Source organism: Rhizoctonia solani, chromosome 5, assembly GCF_016906535.1.
Source record: "Rhizoctonia solani chromosome 5, complete sequence".
Lineage (NCBI taxonomy): Eukaryota > Fungi > Basidiomycota > Agaricomycetes > Cantharellales > Ceratobasidiaceae > Rhizoctonia > Rhizoctonia solani.
In genome coordinates this window covers 504,477-523,841 of record NC_057374.1, presented here as the reverse complement: position 1 = coordinate 523,841, position 19,365 = coordinate 504,477, and the positions used below count along the sequence as shown (strand labels likewise).

Sequence of the window (19,365 nt, the reverse complement as noted above, 5' to 3'; positions counted from 1 at the left end):
ACTATATACAAAATGTATATGAGAATAGCTAAGAACTAGTATTAAGAATCAGAATATATGCACAGAATATATGCACAATATAGGCTAGGTTATCAGGAATAACAACTCCTAACAAATAGTCTAGCAACTATGAAGTGCAGGTGGTTGGTTATGTATAGTACCTTAGACTAATGTTACTTAAGCCTAAGTGACTAAGGGTATGTATACTTAAGGTCTCTAGGATAGTACCTTAAGTAAGAGGGTTACCTGACTAATGTACAGGGTTTATAGGATTTGCCTAATAAGTATAGGACTTATATATGCTTAAGTAAGACTTAAGACTTATGGGGTTTACCTAAAATATATCTAGGATTTATGAGATATTGTAGATAAAGCTATCTACAATATAGGGGGTATGGTGGATTGAAACACTATCACTCAATCACAACAATCCTTACAGTATCGTTGCACTATACTCAATGTTGAACTCAACAACTGTGACAGTCAAGGGGCACAGGGTCGCAGTAAGTACACTAATAGGTTACCCTGTGTCTGTTGGGACTGGCCTATGGTCTTAGTGCGCCAAATAACCTCCTATGCTATTTACAGTGAGTCAATCACTAAAGTAAATGCACAGATAAGCTGTTAAAGGCTTGTGTGTATATGTCAATATATAAGAGTGGATAAATGGATGCATTAGAAGCGTCTTCACAGGGTCCTTTTATACCCTGAGAAGGCGCACAAACAAGTATATACATGATTGATACCAAGAGGGGGTACAGGAGGTACATGTGGCAACTGAAACACTTGAGGGAGCCAATACTTTGGTACATAGTAAACAAACAACAGATCCTAATATTTGCCCCAAGGCAATGTTTGCCCCAAGGCATTATTTACCTGTGTGGGTCCTTAGATGTCCCAAGGCTAAGTGTTTCATCCTTGGAGTAAACAATCCCAAAGGTAGGATACCCCTGCATTGGGTACTTACAGTAAATGGGGCATAACTCAGCCAAATGTTGTCTGTTTTGGGAGTTTGACCCAGCGTTCTGGAGCGCACAAACATGCGCACCTAAGCGCAAGCGATTCGGCAGTGTGGGATGCCCGGGTGATGGAGAAAAGGCGCATTTAGTGCGTCGGCGCTTAAGGGCTGATTAAGCGCCGGAGCACTTGCCTATGCGACAGGGGGGACCCTGAATATTTCTGTGTGTAGCCACAAGATAGAATCTTGAATAGTAAATACTACAAACAAGAGAAATATTACCTGTTACTGTTTTTCTACTCAGCTGAATTTATATATTTAAATGAGTGAGAAAACAGCATATATGCGAAAGACATTGCATATTAAGGGTATTCCTGAGGTTTGTAGGTTTTGTAAAGGTCACTATTGGATAGAGGGACCTTGAAAACCTTAGTTCGCATCTTTATCTCATTTATTTACTGTGAGATTACTAGTGTAATTAATAAAATAAGTACAGATTAAAGAAGAAATGTCATATCCATAACAAAGGGCACCCCTATTGAGGATGGGGCCAAAAAAGAATCTGCCAAAATTGGCAAAGAGTCTGGACCCACTTTGGGAAAAGACTAAGGGTACCTGCTGCTGCACGCAAGGATCCCAAGGACTCTGGTTGTGTTTCAGAAATTTGTAATATATCCCAGTCACATAGAAATAAACTGCTATTCACAATTCCAATCAAACCAGAGAAGCAAGCAGATACTTTAGAAGTCCTGATAGACTCAGGCACTACATCATCATTCCTCCACCCTTGCACAGTGGAACTACTCCGCCTACCCTTGATAGACCTCCCTTCACCCCAAACTGTTGCTATGCTTGATGGGTTGAGCCCCCAGGCTGGCAAAATCTGGAAGAAGGCAAACCTTACCTTCTCCCTTGATGGCAAACATATGACTGAGACCTTCCTTATATGCAGCACAGGGTCTCACGCCGCCATCTTGGGATTGAAATGGTTGGATGCTCACAACCCGGAAATTGATTGGAATCAGCGCACCCTCACATTCCCCCACGCAACGCCAGAGCACATAGCCATTGCTGAAGAGGAGGAAGCAGACAAAGATCCCTTGAATGGAGTACCCCTGGAATACCACCAATATGCAAAGGTGTTTGGGGAGGAAGAGTTCAATAAGCTTCTGCCACACAGGCATTATGACATTGGCATTGAACTTATGGAAGAAGGACCCCTCAACTCCCCCCTTTATAGTATGACCAATGCCAAGTCCGCCACACTAAAGGATTGGCTCAGGGATGAGTTGAAAGCTGGGAAGATCCATCCCAGCAAGTCCTCAATTAGCTCTCTGGTAATGTTTGTACCAAAGAAAGATGGCTCTTGTTGCCTGGTTGTTGATTACTGTTGCCTGAATAACTGGACCAAGAAGAACATGTATCCCTTACCCCGTCCTGACAACCTAATGGCCCAGCTCTGTGGCGCAAAGGTCTTTACCAAATTAGATCTACAATGGGGCTACAACAATGTCCAGGTAAAAGAAGGCAACAAGTGGAAGACTGCCTTCCGCACCAAGTATGGTTTATACAAATCTCTAGTAATGACTTTTGGCTTAACAAATGCTCCTGCTGCTTTTCAACACTTCATGAATGAATTGTTCAAGGACTTATTGGATGTATGCATCATCATCTACCTTGATGACATCCTGATCTACTCTAAGGATGATGCATCCCATATGCAGCATGTCCATGAAGTCCTCTGGTGCCTAATGGAGAACCAGTTGTTCTGTAAAGCCTCCAAATGTACCTTCCATGTCACCTCAGTGGAGTACCTAGGGATTATTGTGTTGGATAAGGGGTTCAGTTTGGACAAGCTCAAGATCCAGGCAGTCCAGGAGTGGCCCACGCCAACCAAGGTCAAAGAAGTTCAATCATTCCTTGGATTTGCAAACTTTCTGCACCGCTTTGTTGCAAATTTCAGCCACATGGCCAGGCTGTTACATAACCTGGTAAAAAAGGATACACCCTGGAAATGGGATGCTAAAGAACAAGAAGCATTCCAAGGACTCAAGGATGCCATTACCAATGCACCAGTCCTAGCTCATGCAGACCCCACCAAGCCCTACTTCCTAGAGACTGATGCATTGGGAGCAGCCCTGGGATCAATACTTAGTCAATGCCAAGAAGATGGTTGCCTACACCCCTTAGGATTCTTGTCAGAATCCTTCAAGGGAGCCAAACAGAACTACAACATGCACAACAAAGAACTGTTAGCCATAATCAGGTCTTTCAAATACTGGCGTATCTTCTGGGAAGGAACATTGCACCCCATCACAGTATTTACAGATCATAGGAACTTGGAATATTGGAAAGAATCCCAGACCTTCAATTGCCGCCATGCACAATGGCATCTCTTACTGACTGGCTATAACTTCCAAATTGTCTACCAACCAGGAAAACAAACAGGGAAACCAGACGCTCTTTCACGCCAATCCAACCATGCTGATATACCACCAGAACCCCAATCTATGCTCCCCAATCCTGTCTTTGCCAACACCACACTAGTACTGCCAGAAAAGGAACTACAACGCCAGATCAAGTTGTCCCTAGATCAAGACAAATCTCTGGAAGAAATCCTCCAATTCCTACAGAATGAATCCAAAGCGCCACCATCCATTAAATGTGCCTTCAAGGATTATGAGATGGAAGCAGGATTATTGTTCTACCAAGGCAGGATTGTAGTCCCAGACGTTAGAAATTTGCAGACTGATCTGTTGCGCATCTACCACAATAGCCCCCTGGCAGGACACCCTGGCCATCAAAGGACCCTGGAACTAATCTCCCAATTGTACTATTGGCCAGGAATCAGAGCAGACACCTACTGGCATGTGGACTCATGTGAAACATGCCAACAGATTAGGAAACCAAAGTATGCATCCATTCCACCACAGCCACTCAAACTCCCCACGCAACCTTGGCAACATGTGTCCTACAACATGATTGTAGACTTACCTAAAGATGGTAACAGCAATTCCATATTGGTCATTGTGGACAGCTTTACCAAATACATCATCTTGGTGGAATGTTCCAAAAAGCTCAAGGCCCCTGAGTTAGCAGACCTATTCCTGCAACATGTATGGAAGCGTTACGGCATGCCTGAGAAGACAGTTTCAGACCAAGGAAGGGTCTTCAATAATAAATTCCTGAAGGCACTGTACCAGCGCCTAGGAATGGACCCCCACTTCTCCTTGGCCTATCACCCACAGAGCAATGGACAAACAGAACACATAAACCCCATGGTCAAACACTTCTTACAAGTCTATTCTGGGATCAATCAGAAAGACTGGGTGAAATGGCTACCAATGGTGGAATTTGCCTACAACAACGCAGTCCACAGCTCCACAGGCAGATCTCCTTTTAAGGCACTTTACAGATGGGAACCAGCCCTCACTCCTAGCAACGTCCCAACCAATGTACCAGAGGTGGACAAGCTAGCAACACAAATGGAAGCCCAATGGCAGGAAATAGAGGCAGCACTCTGGCAATCAAAGACACGCATGACTGCTGGAGAATCAGGAGACCCAGTGGAATTCAAGATTGGGGAAGAGGCTTGGCTAGACGCCAAAAACATAAAGCTGAAGACCCTGAGTCCTTAGCTAACCAAGCAATGCCTGGGCCCCTTCAAGATAACCAAGAAAATCTCTGACCAAGCATACCGTCTGGAACTCCTGCCCTCTATGAGGATACACAATGTCTTCTATGTGGGATTACTGTCCAAAGTCAAAAGGGACAAAAAGCGCACCTTTGAAAACTGCCCACCACCTGTTACTGTGGATGGAGAGGAGGAATACAAAGTCAAAGGTATAACAGACGCCAAAGAAAGGAACAGGAAATGGTTCTTCCGGGTCAAGTGGAAAGGTTACAGGCCTGAAGAAAACATGTGGGAACCTCAAGAAAACTTGAAAAATGCCAAAAAGATTTTAGATAAATACAAAAAGAAATGAAAAGGAAGGCCCTTGGCGCTGCCAAGGCCCTTAGAGGGGGGGCAGTGTTGTAGACACTTTTGATACCAGGGAATTTATTCCCATTTTCTCAAATTTAAACAAAGGCAATTGGACTACATTTTTGATCACATGACATTGGCGCTTATATCATACACTAAGCGCCAAGCCACATCCCCATCCACACTTACCTCATCATATGTAGCCACCTCCACCGGATGACATCACTATGACACATCAGCAACACGTATGCATGAGTAAGACCAACTGCAGAGCAGGGTTCTTATTGGTTATAGTTTTGCATATTGTATATTTGTAATTAGTTCACCTCTGTAATATATAAGGAGGCCAACCAACCATGGTAACACCCAGGTTGATTACCTCTTGTTACATTCACCATTGTACAAGGGCCTTACTGCCCAGTAACTACTAAGTCTATACCATCCACACCGCCTTAAGCAGCTTCTTCATTGTACTTACATAGCTAGCCATTGCCCATATGGCCTTGGTCATTGTAGTATAGCTGGTTGTTGTTGTAGGTAGCTTGCTCACCACCTTAAGTGGTTTTCACTTAGATACACCTGGCTGCAAGCGCCTGCATCCTTGATGTCCTTACAGACGTCTAGGACAGTGTCTTCACAGCGTCCTTTTATACCCTGAGAAGGTGCACAAACAAGTATATACACAATTGATATCAAGAGGGGGTACAGGAGGTACATGTGGCAACTGAAACACTTGAGGGAGCCAATACTTTGGTACATAGTAAACAAATAACAGATCCTAATATTTGCCCCAAGGCAATGTTTGCCCCAAGCCAGTTTTTACCTGTGTGGGTGCTTGGATGTCCCAAAGCTAAGTGTTTCATCCTTGGAGTAAACAGTCCCAAAGGTAGGATACCACTGTACTGGGTACTTACAGTAAATAAGGCATAACTCTACCAAATGTTATCTGTTTTGAGTGTTTGAGCTGGAATTCTGGAGCGCACAAACAGGTGCACCTAAGCGCAAGCAGTTCAGCAGTGTGGAATGCCCAGGTGATGGAGAAAAGGTGCATTTAGTGCATTGGCACTTAAGTGCTGATTAAGCACCAGAGCACTTGCCTATGCAACAGGGGGGACCCTGAATATTTCTGTGTGTAGCCACAAGATAGAATCTTGAATAATAAATACTACAAAAAATGGAAATGTTGCTTGTTACTGTTTATCTACTCAGCTGAATTTATATATTTAAATGAGTGAAAACAGCATATATGCAATATCTTTTGCATATAAAGGGTATTCCTGAGGTTTATAAGTTTTGCAAAGGTTGCAATTGGATAGAGGGACCTTGAAAACCTTAGTTTGCATCTTCATCTTATTTATTTACTGTAGTATTACTTGTGTAGTCAATAAAATAAGTACAGATTATAAAAGGAATGTCATATCCATAACAGTTTATGTCCTTGATCATTTGTTGAGCTTTCTTACATGCTGAAGATTTCATGTGTTTGATAAGCAATTGACTGCCTCAAGAGCTCAAGCAGACTGCTTTCCCACAAGAGGTGCAGTGTTTCATATGCTTAAGCTTGGTCTTTCCTCTGATTGGCATCTCTTGGTAAATTTCTTGACACAATGCTGCCCAAACTTCATAAGGCAGTGAAGAGGGCTGCATGGAGGGACATTCTTGATCCTGCCCCATTATATACAGTTGCATGCAATTCAAATGCAACATGTGATTACATTCCACAAAAATGTGTGCACACTGGGAACAGTTGAGATATTGAAGGTGTCTATGCATGGGAGCACCCTTGTGTTTTGTGCTTGGTGTTGCATTTGATTTGCAAATGCTTACCAACTTCCCCAGGCCTCAAAGATTTTGGGCTATCTTGACCATTTCTGGGCTGATTTTGATGGTTAAAAATATGTGAAATGCTTCTAGTATATGATATAGCAACATATACAAGATACAAGAAGATAAAATCTATAAATCAATGTGATATGGACATAGATTGTACAAATGAGATCCCCCCCTATTTTGTATGATACTCCAGACTCAGGAAGCCAGTGAAGGGCATAAGCTATCAGTGCACTTTTGATGGTATGGTGACTATACTAAAAGTACCAGATAAGGACTTGGCCAAGAATATAATGGGACAAGGCTAATATACAACAAATCTAGGATATCCCCCCAAATTAACTAGGTAGCCATACCATACAGAAAGCAGGTAGCAGGTTCACACTTGTCTATCATGTAGCTAGCACAGACCTAAGTACTCACACAAAGTTTGAATCCAAGAGCTGAGAAACTGAAAATATGAGAGACCATGCACCATAAAAGTCTGCATTTATACATGATTTTAATAGGAAATTAACCAAAATTATATTACTGAACTATTGAATGGTCTCTCATATTTTCAGTTTCTCAGCTCTTGGATTCTGTTACAACCTCCTAACATATATCACTAGAATTGCCTGATTTTTCTGATATTTTTACTATTTTTTATGGACTCTTTATCTTCTATTTTTCAATGATGTGATCTTGGCGCTTATAATGCCAAGATGCCACGCCAAGATGCTATGCCAAGGGCGCTTAGGAGAAATCCATGCTTCTGCGCAACCCACAGCACTCTTCTCATTTCACATGTAGTCTTCTATTCACACACACAGACCACATGTAGATAGTTCTCTTTGACTTATAAACAGCAGGAAAATTGCTTAGAGTCCCCAAGTCAATTTTACCTTGTCTCTCATTCACAGAGGAGGTTATCAGAAGCCAGCTAAGTAGCCAGCTGCCAGTAGATCCCATGCTTACTCCCTTACTTTGACTTACCACACCTCCAGGCCTCTGGCCCCTTTGCATTAGCAGTAGATAGTTAGTTGTTGCCTTAAGCAACTAGTAGTACAGTAGCATAGCCTCATAGGATAGCTTTGTCAGCATTTACCTTGTATTAGATACAGCCCCAAGCGCCTGCCTCTAGTGTGTACCCACCTTACAGTGGTGTTGTTACACTCCCTTAACATATACCACTGGAATTGCCTGAATTTTCTGATATTTTTACTATTTTTACAGACTCAATATCTTATGTTTTTTGATCACGTGATCTCGGCGCTTATTATGCCAAGATGCCGCGCCAAGATGCCATGCCAAGGGCGCTTAGGAGAAATCCACGCTTCTGCGCAACCTGCAGCACGCTTCTCATTTCATACAGACACTTCTTTCTTCCATGCACAGACCATGTATATACTCTTGCCTTTGTCTATATAAACAGCAGGAAAATTGCTTGGAGACACCAAGTTGATTTTACCTTGCCTCATATTCATTGAGGAGGACATCCCCAGCCAGCTAAGTAGCTGGCCCCTAGTAGTATTACCAACCTACCCCTTTACTTGCACTCACCACACCTCCAGGCCTAAGGCCCCCTTGTTATCAGTAGTTAATAGTAGAGCGCCATAAGTGCTGAGTAGTTAGTCATATAGCCTAGATAAGCAGTTACATAAGCAGTGTTTGTAGTAGTATGGCTGTAAGCGCCTGCCCACTAGCAAGTACCCAACCTTACAGTTGGTGTACAACAGGTGTACAACAGATTCAAACTTTGTGTGAGTACTTAGGTCTGTGCTAGCTACATGATAGACAAGTGTGAACCTGCTACCTGCTTTCTGTATGGTATGGCTACCCAGTTAATTTGGGGGGATATCCTAGATTTGTTGTATATTAGCCTTGTCCCATTATATTCTTGGCCAAGTCCTTATCTGGTACTTTTAGTATAGTCACCATACCATCAAAAGTGCACTGATAGCTTATGCCCTTCACTGGCTTCCTGAGTCTGGAGTATCATACAAAATAGGGGGGGATCTCATTTGTACAATCTATGTCCATATCACATTGATTTATAGATTTTATCTTCTTGTATCTTGTATATGTTGCTATATCATATACTAGAAGCATTTCACATATTTTTAACCATCAAAATCAGCCCAGAAATGGTCAAGATAGCCCAAAATCTTTGAGGCCTGGGGAAGTTGGTAAGCATTTGCAAATCAAATGCAACACCAAGCACAAAACACAAGGGTGCTCCCATGCATAGACACCTTCAATATCTCAACTGTTCCCAGTGTGCACACATTTTTGTGGAATGCAATCACATGTTGCATTTGAATTGCATGCAACTGTATAAGTCAGGACTGGGCTCTTGGTTGATATTGTTGATGGGTTCTGACATGTTCACAAAATGGAATAAAATGTGCTGTTGGTAGATATATGGACAAGACTACAGTGTAGGTAGGTGGGAGGGGAGGAAACAATGAGCAATGAGCTTCCCTCCCAACCATAGTCCCAGTCTTTCCAATTTCATGTGACCACATATGACCTTTTGTAGTCTTAAATGGTTGAATATGAATGAATATACTTATCCCTTATGGAACATTTGTAAATGTGCCATGTGCTAGTGCTACCACCTTGTGACTGGTGTGTCATGAATTGTCTTTGCTGGCAGCAACACTGAAGTATTTGCTGACAAGTGAGTTCTTGCTCAATCATATTCAAACATTACTATAAGACTTATATTGAACCAAATAATTATTTACACTAATTTCAACAACAAAATTTGCAGGCTTTGAGGTGGGTACTTTTTTTCCATCATATCAATGTTACATAGGAAAATATTTCCATCAAAGATCAACCCACCCACCCACTCACCAGCCCCCACATCCAGCACTTAGTTTCTGGGGTCCCTGTGGCCACAAGATAGAATCTTGTATAATAAATACTACAAACAATGGAAATGTTGCTTGTTACTGTTTATCTACTCAGCTAAATTTATATATATTCAAATGAGTGAGAAAACAGTGTATATGCAGAAGATATTGCACATTGAGGGTATTCCTGAGGCTTATGCATTTTGCAAAGGTTGCAACTGGAAAGAGGGACCTCAAAAACCTTAGTTTGCATCTTCATCTCATTTTATTTACTATAGTATCTTTTGTGTAAATATGTCATAACCCATATCTGGAGGGGTTATTACCATATATATCCACTGTCAAAGATATATATAGTATATATGATGCACAATGATATATTCATAATATAAGTTGCTGGGGGATGTTGCACTCCCCCCACCCCCCTAGCCATGGGCCAATGTTAAGGGAGCCTGCAGGCAAGGTCTGAATAATATATTATTATAGAAGAGATTATGTCATCCCCCCCACCTCAAATCTGTAGTAGTTTAGTATAGTATTTGATAAAGGACTGGAGGGGGGGAGGTCATGTGACCTGGACTTAGAGAATATCACTAAGTCCAGCCATGTTGACCATAAGTCTCTTATATGTGGGAACCTGGGGGTTCTGAGTGCATATGTGCAAGTATATGCGTGCTTGCGGTCATGTTGGTGTGCAACATGAGTGTGTTGGAGGTTTGACAAGGTCAAGACTCATGGAAAGAATGGAGTGGGTTGTGACAAAATAATAAAATAAGTACAGATCAATGGAGAAATGTCATATCCATAACAATAGGGGTGGGGCATATGACCCAGATCTATCAGCAATGAATTGATTATGTACTGCAACTGGAGGGAGAAAAAATTGCCAATGACCATTTCCCAGTATGGCATGGTACTTATAGCTTTTATGTATAGGGGGAAAGCTACAGCACCTGCCTTGCTACAGTTGTCTCCCCTTCCATGCTCTCTTGATCCATGCTTGCATTTTGTTTTTTTTGACAACTGATTGACATATGATTTCATACAGACACTTTCTACTAGTTTCTGTGCACAGCCACCCTCTCCACCAACCACAGCCAGTGTGCATATATCCCTGTGGTTACTTCTGTAAAATGCACACAGGCTGTTTCAGCTTGCATGGTACTTCTATAAGGATTTACAACTACCATTTAGATATCTTTTTGCTATTGATAACATGTCAAGGTACAACAGATATCACCTACTCCTAATCTGTGACAATGCAAGCTCTCATAAGTACAATCCTAGTTGCTATTCAACCTTGAAAGTAGTGTATCTACCTCCTAGCCTTATATCAAACTTTCAATTGATAAATGTGAGAATCATCAAGTACTTCAAAGAAAACTATTGTAAATCCTTGACTGAGTGCGCTCTTGACCTCGAGATGCAAGATATAAATAATCCCTACAAGGTAAACCGGCTTCATTCAATGCGCATAGTTGACTGCAAGAGGAGCGAAATCTCTGATATCACCATCTGGGATCGCTGGCGTTGTGATTACATCCTTTCTGTAAATAATTACAAAGAGGAACTACGGGTCATGTTTGTCCCTGCCAAAGCTCTGGACTCCAGTGCTTTGTTTTATTTTGGCTTTTTTCGTCACTCTCTTATATATTAGAGAGTTTGCACAGCCGTTCTAAACGCTAAATCCTATCAAACTATGGCGGTAGCGTACAATCCAAACTCCGAGTTTCCTTTCAGCGAGACGTGTTGAGAACTGTGAAGAGCAGTTGGAGTTGCGTGGCTGAAGCTGAAGATAAAAATTGACGGTTTCAGCGTGGCCAAATTTTGACTTTAGAAGGGCTGCGCAAGCTCTCTATTGACTTCTATCTTGTTCAAGCTATTTTATTCGATTCATTCACGCGTTATCCGCCTTTACTTCCTTGGTGAATGTATCTGTGTTATCTGAAAGCGCGAAAGCGATCGATAACTAAGCGGGCGACCAAGCTGGAAGCAGCCCCGCAGTTCCCTGAAAATACCCTATTGATGGGAGCCCATCAACGAGCATGGAACGAGAGACGACTATACCTAGAGCCTACGCAGCTCTACTAAGATTCCCTTTTTTTGCAGATGTATTGAGCCGAGTGTGAGTCTTCAGCCAAAGAAAAACACAAAACCTAGCAAGAGTTTTAAGACAAAAGAAAAGCTACCCGTAGCACATTTCAAGTTTTAACGTAACTTGTAACTTATATAAATGTATATCTATAAATGTAACCAAGATTATGTACACCCCCCTAAGCCACGTAATCAATGGTAAATTACACCGTTAATAAAAGCTACGCTGACAAGTTCCGCAATAATACCCAGCAAGAAAGCTTCTGGGACTTTTTAACCGCACCCGTTACCCAGTTGACCGCTATCCATTTTAGCTCATAGATCCATTTCAAGAAGCTCAAAATGCCTCCATCGGACTTACCGGGGTCCTCGTGAGCTCAGGTTGGGGGACCTATTCCCGGCGCTCCCGCCTTGGCCTGTCCTCCGAAGGGCTCCGGAAAATTCTGGGATCCGCAGAGGAGTTGCTAGGCTTACTTAGTATGCATAAGGGCGCCGACAACGCTCCGCTCTCTTCTGTCAATAAGTGTTGAGCTTGCACTCTCAGCCGCTTCCTGATTGTCCTGTATTCCGGCCGAGGAATATCCTTCTCCCCGTCGTTAAGGCACATTTATGTGCGATGCATTCTTAATATAGCTCTTTTCTGTTCTTGGGTGCCGTTTCGATGGGGAAGGTATAAATACTGGTGCTGCGTAACCGAATTGGCAGAATTTACTTAGTTCTACTTGATTTTTTCTTCGGTATGAGACTCTCCGTCGCTATCTCCCTTGCTGCTGCTGCACTTGCTCGTGCCGGAAACGTCGTCTGGGACGGCTCATTTGACCCCTTCAGTACTCCCGATGACTTCAATAAATGGAGCTGGGCGAACCGGGCTGGGACCTATCAATATGTGAGTGACAGTTATACCTCTTATGTGAAGTGTGTGAGACTAATCACATTCCCACTTAGTACATTCATGGCAGGTACAATCCAATCTATTTTCATTGCTTCTGCTGGTCCATTTGTACTCATTCCTAATATCAACAGTGGCCAGCCAAGCGATTACCTCGCTCTTTCCTCTAGCTACAAGAACCCTGCCATTACACGTGAGAGCAAAGGCCTGAAACTTTCAATCTCGCCAAACGCGACATGGAACTCTCAAATGTTCGCTATTTATAGGCCCGTTTTATTTTATTTTATTTTGAACTAATGAAACCCGCGTAGGGAGCGTACGGAGTTAATCCCGGAGGGTACAGCCGATCTTGGAACCGGAAATTTGTAAGAATCATGTTTTATTCAAGCTAACCGTATCCAAATGATCTATTACCTATGTAGGTTCTACCATTTCTCCGTCAAGCGTTCAAACACGAATGCACCAAACTCGGCACTTGAGCATCAGGTCATGTTCTTTGAAAGCCATTTCACCGAGGTTTGTTCCCGTGACTACCGGTTAAGGATAACGGTTGATGAACTGCTATTCTTGTCAAACAGTTGAAGTATGGCGTTGGTAGTAACCCTACCGATTTACAATGGTTGGTATCGGGCTCAAGCAAGTGGAGTACCCCCTTCACTGCCGACACCTGGTACGCCTTACATCAATATCCATGTCCCATAGCTCATTCTTAGTTTCGGTTAGGTTCAACTTTGCGTATGACATCGACTTTGGTGCCAAAACTGTCGGACTGTGGGCTTCAACCGGAGGTGCTCCTCTTACCAAGGTCGTTCAGAATGTTGCCGCCAACACATTTACGGTAAGTCTCGAGGAAAATTAGTCTCAAAATGTCATGCCCAAACGGTTTTTTCCAGGACTCTCACGACTTCCATGTTGGGGTGCTCCGCATCGTGAACCAACCTGGAATCGAAGATTGGTATTTCAGCGGCGTTTACATCGAGTCTGGCCCCATCACTACAGCCATTGGCTCCGGCACTTCCAATCCTCCAACCACCACTAGTGCACCAGTTACTACGACGACTAGCCCACCTACAACTCCTCTACCTGGTACAACTCTTGCTCCCACCACATCTGCTTCTGCTGGAACGGTTCCTCAAGTAAGTTCTGCCTCGGCCGCTTCGTTGTCAATGCACATTTTTGACGTCATACACTTAGTGGGGACAATGTGGCGGAACAGGATACAATGGTCCTACAGCTTGCATTAGCCCATACACCTGCAAGGCAGTCTCTCCTCCATACTACTACCAATGCTTGTAGACCATCCCGGTTGAGTTTGTGCTCTGTAAATACAACGATTGACAGGCAGAACGCGAGTATATGCCAGCTTTATGAGGTTGTGAGATCCACATTTCCGGGTAGACGTCACTGGCAAGACCATGTGATTGAGAAGAGAATATATAAAGCATATCGTAAGCACCGAGATTATGTCGGAGTACGTTACCGTAGTACATTCCTTCCCGATCCTTGAAAGGGAAACGTTATGAACTGTGTTTGGCCAAATTACTGTTCGTTCCACACATCAGACTCTGTAGGCATGGATCCATAAAGACCCTGCCATAATTTGTTTGTATAGTACATGGACTGGAGTAAGCGAGGTGGAGTCACATGGCCTCACATAAGCAACTTGGCTCATATGCCGGCAGTTCACCCTCATACATTTCTATTCAAGTACGCTTGGCACTCGGAGGCGTAGACAAATCGGTTGGGGTTGGCTCGTCCTCCCGAGAATTGTCGTAAATTAATAGGACTTGGCTCAAGATATGCGCTCATCGACTGTGGAAATGAATCATCCGTATGATACCTGGCAACATAGGCAAGTGATTGTCGTGATAGGAAAGGCGTCCAAGGAACAAGACTGGGTCGCCAAGCCCCTGAGGTGTCACAGAGGGTGGTAATATCTAACGTTGATCGGTGGATGGCTGTGCTATAGTGGCTGTGTATGTGAACTATCCTTGTTTGGGTTGTTGTGAGTTAGGGGCAGAGCTTGTCTACGACAACGACCACCAATTACGATGGCTGGTCCAGCGTCACACGACGGGAGCGACACATTTGAGACACCCCCTTCCTCAGTAGCGCCTTCTGTTGGTCTGCGTACTCCGCTGCCTCACTCAGCCAATCCAGCATCATGGACTGATCCTGTCCAGACTCCTCGGCACCATCTCGAGGTTAGTAGCTGTGGCGTCAGCCAGCAAGTAGCTCATATGACTCGTCTGCAGGGCTCCTCGTATTTTCCGTCTACTTCTCCCACCCCGAGGCCCGTGTCCCCGAACTATCGACGGACATCGACTGCACCGAGGTTCACCCGTACTAAGTCTTACAATCCAGATGGTCGTCGGGAAAACATACGGAGTGCAAGTGTCGCAAGCTCGCACATTGGCCGGCGCACAGGCAGAGATGCCGCTTTCTCAGGTTAGTTGCTTTCGTGAGATGACGTGATGTTATTTGACATCAGTCTCAGAGACCGAACGAGATGATACCGATACCGAAGAAGATCCTGGTCCGTCAAGAGGTCGTACAGCGCGTGAGCCTCCGGTCGATGCCGACGATGAACTTTCCGAGCCCGAGGACCCATTGACGGTCAAAGGTCGTCAGTCGATGATCAATGTCGAGCACCCTTTTGGTCTGCGTATTTGGAAGCCAGCTCTTTACAAGAAGTCCCGCACCGTCAATCGAAACGCCGAGACCGACTTGCACTCGGCTCCCAGTGCCGTTGCCGAACGTCACCTTATTCCCGGTAACGTTGTCTGGACACTCGTTTTCGGATGGTGGCTCGCCATTATATTTATTGTCGTATCGGGCCCGCTATGGCTCCTTCCCCGTGGTGGGCGTCAATATGGTAGCCTTGTCTTTGGTCTCGGCTGGTATATATTTTGGCCATTTGGCAAGTACGTTGAGGGCGATCTGGATGAAGAAGAGCGCGCCCAATTCGAAGAGGAGCTCGCTGAAGCCGAAGGGTTGAATCAGTCTCACGTTCATCAAGACCACCGTGTATCGACTACCGAAACTATTCGCCCTAATCGTGAAAGATCTACTTCTAATGCTAATGGGCACGAACAAACTGCCTCTTGGGTCCCTCCAAGTGAACATACCCCGCTCCTTAACTCTACCGAGTCCTCGACAGTGTCACCCCCACCACTTCTTCCCGCCAAGTCATACGGTGCTGTCCCGTCAGACTTGGCTGATCCTTTGCACTCCCCTGATGCAATTAGGCGGCACTGGCTAGGACAATACATCTATTGGCTAGTCTTTGGGCTCGTCATATTCCCTCTCCTCGGATTCGTAACTATTATTTGCTACGGACTAGTTTTCACAATCCCGATGGCCAAACTGAACGGTGCACTCTTGAGGAACATGTGGCGCCACCCTCTCAAGATACGGTTTTGCGCCGCCCCTCCTGGAGTTGTGGTCCCCACCCCACCAAACGCATCCGACTCGGAGCAAGATGAAGAAGCTAGCACACCCAATGCAAACGGTGGCCCTCCCATGTCCTATGTTATCAAGAAGACCCGCCTGCAACCCGGACAAGCAGTTCTCACGAGTGGTCGAGCAAGGCCATATGGCGGTCGATCTACTGTGCTCATGTGCACCTATCGAGCCTTGGGTCTCAAGTACTACAAGTACACTATTGGGGGCGTCAACATCTTATTCATCAACCTTATCCCCATTGTCTTCTTCGTCATTTTCGACGCGATGGTTCTTGAGCGCCTGGCCGATCACAAACGCGAGCGCGGCGAACCTGTCCACTGGATTCTGAACGCACTTACCCAGCGCGCCTTCATCTTTACAATGAGTTTGGCGAGCGTTATCCCACTTAGTTACTTTATTGGTATGGCAGTCGCCAGTATCTCCGCTCAGTCGAGTATCGGAATGGGTGCGGTGATCAATGCTACCTTCGGCTCTATCATCGAAATTATTCTATATGGAATTGCTCTGACCGACGGTAAAGGCCGCCTTGTCGAAGGATCTATTGTCGGCAGCTTGCTTGCGGGCGTATTGCTAATGCCCGGAGCTAGTATGTGCAGCGGTGCCATGCGACACAAGGAGCAGCGGTTCAACGCCAAGAGCGCTGGCGTTACAAGTACAATGTTGATCATGGCTATCATTGGAGTCGTGTGCCCGACACTTTTTTACCAAACTTACGGTAACGTCAGTGCCTCTCTTTCTGGTTTAGAATTGCTCTAAATAGCCTACAGTTCCAGTTAGTGTGCGATGGATGCCCCACGACTCTTCCTGGAGAGACACTTCCGACTGATGCACCGTGGGCCTGTAACCATTGTCGCTACGAGCATCCCGACCCAACGTCGGATCCATTTTATCAGTCGACTGTCAAGAGCCTGATGTATTTCTGCGCTGCTGTCCTGCTCTTCGTGAGTTTCTGCATCTGTTTTCACTGCACTTGTTAACATGTCCCCCATACAGTCCTATCTGATCGGCCTCTGGTTTTCTCTTCATACACACGCAACCTCGATCTGGCAAAATCCTCAACAACTTATGCAACCCTCCGAGATGCCGCTCTCTACAGGATCTCTGCGTAGCGGTACAACAGCTCGACCAGGGATACTTCCTACTCACCAACGTACACTCAACCGGAAGATTAGTGAAGCTACAATGACTGGTATTCTATTGGGAGGAGCCTCAGCTCCTGCTCAACCAGGAAATGCTGGCGGTCCGGATAGCAGCCCCAACCTATCTAAACGTGCTGCCTTGGCCCCCCCTCCAGGACAAGTAGCGCACTTGCCTCCAGGCGCAATGACACCCGTAATGGAATCTGTTCAACATACGATGAACAATAACCAGCAGTTACAACCCACTCAGTTTACGGCCGACGACTTTACTCGTGCCGTGGCTGTTGCCACAGTCTCCGCCCTTCGGCACCAGCAAGCTGGACATCGTCGTGTTGTGGAGTCAACTGTGCACGAACATGCAGAGGGAGGCCATGGCGGACATGACGCCCCTAGCTGGAGCCGTGGCGTCAGTGCCAGTGTTCTTTTAGCTTGCACCGCACTCTACGCTATCATCGCTGGTAAGCACTCCCCGAGTCGCGATCGGAGATATCTTTTGACTAACCGCGACGTATAGAAATCCTTGTGGACGAAGTCGATGTTATTCTCGAGGGCTCTGGGATTGATGAGAAGTTCTTGGGGATTACTCTTTTCGCACTAGTACCCAACACTACGGAGTTCATGAATGCCATGTCCTTCGCTCTTACTGGAAATATTGCACTCAGGTCAACCATTTGCATTTTGTTATTTGTAACCCGCTCACTGACCTACGTAACAGCATGGAAATTGGTTCCGCTTACGCTTTGCAAGTCTGTCTGCTTCAAATTCCAGCCATGGTTGCCTTTTCGGCTTGGTGGGATCCCCAGAAGATGGGTACTAGCGCTGATACTTTTACGTACGTTGCTATTGACGAAATTGACAATCAGCACTGACATTTTTTTCCAGGCTTATTTTCCCACGTTGGGATGTGATTGCTATCATCTTGTCGATATTCCTGCTCACATACACCTATATCGAGGCGAAGAGCAATTATCACAGAGGAAGTATCTTGATTCTTAGGTGAGAAGTCAAGTGTAACTGAGGAGCCTGAACTCGGCTTAACCCACTCTGTAGTTACTTGGTCTTGATCGCTGGCTTTTATTTTGCGCCGCCACCCAGTAATCCTGATGGTCGCGAAGAGCTCTCTATGCTCAGTCGATTCTCAGAAATATTTCCATCATCGGCATTAAGCTGGAAGATGTGGGCTCAGGTATGGTTCAAGAGTCTGTGGTCGCGGTGAGGTTCAGGTTCGCTTCATTGAGCAGTGTTTTGGACACATGTTTCCGATGCTGCTCCAATGATATACTATCTATAATTTTGTGCTGCGAGCAGTTGCTCTTTTCAGTTCAAATCCAATCCGATCCCTGTTCTCATTCCCAGTCAAACTATGCTATAACGATCGCTCTGACCTACGTTTGTCGCCGTCTGTTGTCTGTGTTGTGTAGACTCATAATTCATTGGCTCATGCATGAGACTTATCTATGCAGTGACTAGACGTGGGGACTTCACATAGTCGAACCCCTACTGAGATATCATTGATTTCAAGGCGAACATGCAAAAATGGACTAGAATGTGCTCTATGAAATGGATGCTACTCTTGGCCGTTTATTTTTTTTAAATTAATACGGGTGTTAAGTATTTTGTTTCGTATGTACCATGTACCAGATCATCAAATGGCTTTCTGCTTCAAATTTTCGCATGCACAAGTCAACCTTGTTAGATCACTCTAGGAGACTCAAGCTTGATAGAAGATCTTATGGTGACCAATTTGAAAGCAACTCTTCAACGATCCTACCGTGTAAGGCTGGTGGATAGCTTCCCGTAAGGTCTAAAGCTATTGCCAAGCCGAACTGGGGTGGAGCAATTACAAAGTGGAGTGGTTGGTCATTAATAAATAATGACATCATACAGACTCTGACACGGCCTATCTTAGACTGACTCGGTTTTAGACCTTATGGGGAGCCATATGCAGTCCTCAATAGCAACCTCAAGCTATCGTTAGTAATAATTGATTTCACTCACGAGAGAGCTCATCCATTCATTATTGCATAAAAAGGTCAGATAACAATGAAGGCTTCTTGCAAAGAATTGCCCAATTTAGAGAGCAATCTATTAATAGTGGAGACATGAGGGATGTGCCTGAGTCTACCAACGATGGTTTTCAACGACACTGTTGGTGGACGCCACAT

The 19,365-nt window shown here is 44.7% G+C and overlaps 3 protein-coding genes across 3 annotated transcripts; all 3 read left to right on the top strand.

The window, feature by feature from the left end:
• Window positions 1–1,502: 1,502 nt before the first annotated feature.
• Window positions 1,503–4,944, top strand: RhiXN_08960 (Retrotransposable element Tf2 protein; the record flags this gene model as incomplete). Its single annotated transcript, XM_043328776.1, has 3 exons — window positions 1,503–1,569; window positions 1,619–4,588; window positions 4,652–4,944. The coding sequence occupies 3 exons, from the start codon at window positions 1,503–1,505 to the stop codon at window positions 4,942–4,944; spliced, it is 3,330 nt and encodes a 1,109-aa protein (XP_043180222.1).
• Window positions 4,945–12,446: 7,502 nt separating this feature from the next.
• RhiXN_08959 (carbohydrate-binding module family 1 protein) lies at window positions 12,447–13,892 on the top strand (the record flags this gene model as incomplete). The annotated part of the gene is made up of 9 exons (XM_043328775.1): window positions 12,447–12,593; window positions 12,653–12,666; window positions 12,731–12,847; window positions 12,908–12,961; window positions 13,019–13,112; window positions 13,175–13,266; window positions 13,320–13,434; window positions 13,490–13,732; window positions 13,791–13,892. 9 exons carry the CDS (start codon window positions 12,447–12,449, stop codon window positions 13,890–13,892), a joined length of 978 nt encoding a protein of 325 aa, XP_043180221.1.
• Window positions 13,893–14,647: 755 nt separating this feature from the next.
• RhiXN_08958 (Sodium/calcium exchanger protein) lies at window positions 14,648–18,416 on the top strand (the record flags this gene model as incomplete). Its single annotated transcript, XM_043328774.1, has 9 exons — window positions 14,648–14,800; window positions 14,852–15,044; window positions 15,094–16,781; window positions 16,829–17,002; window positions 17,055–17,658; window positions 17,715–17,862; window positions 17,916–18,032; window positions 18,083–18,196; window positions 18,251–18,416. The coding sequence occupies 9 exons, from the start codon at window positions 14,648–14,650 to the stop codon at window positions 18,414–18,416; spliced, it is 3,357 nt and encodes a 1,118-aa protein (XP_043180220.1).
• Window positions 18,417–19,365: the final 949 nt, after the last annotated feature.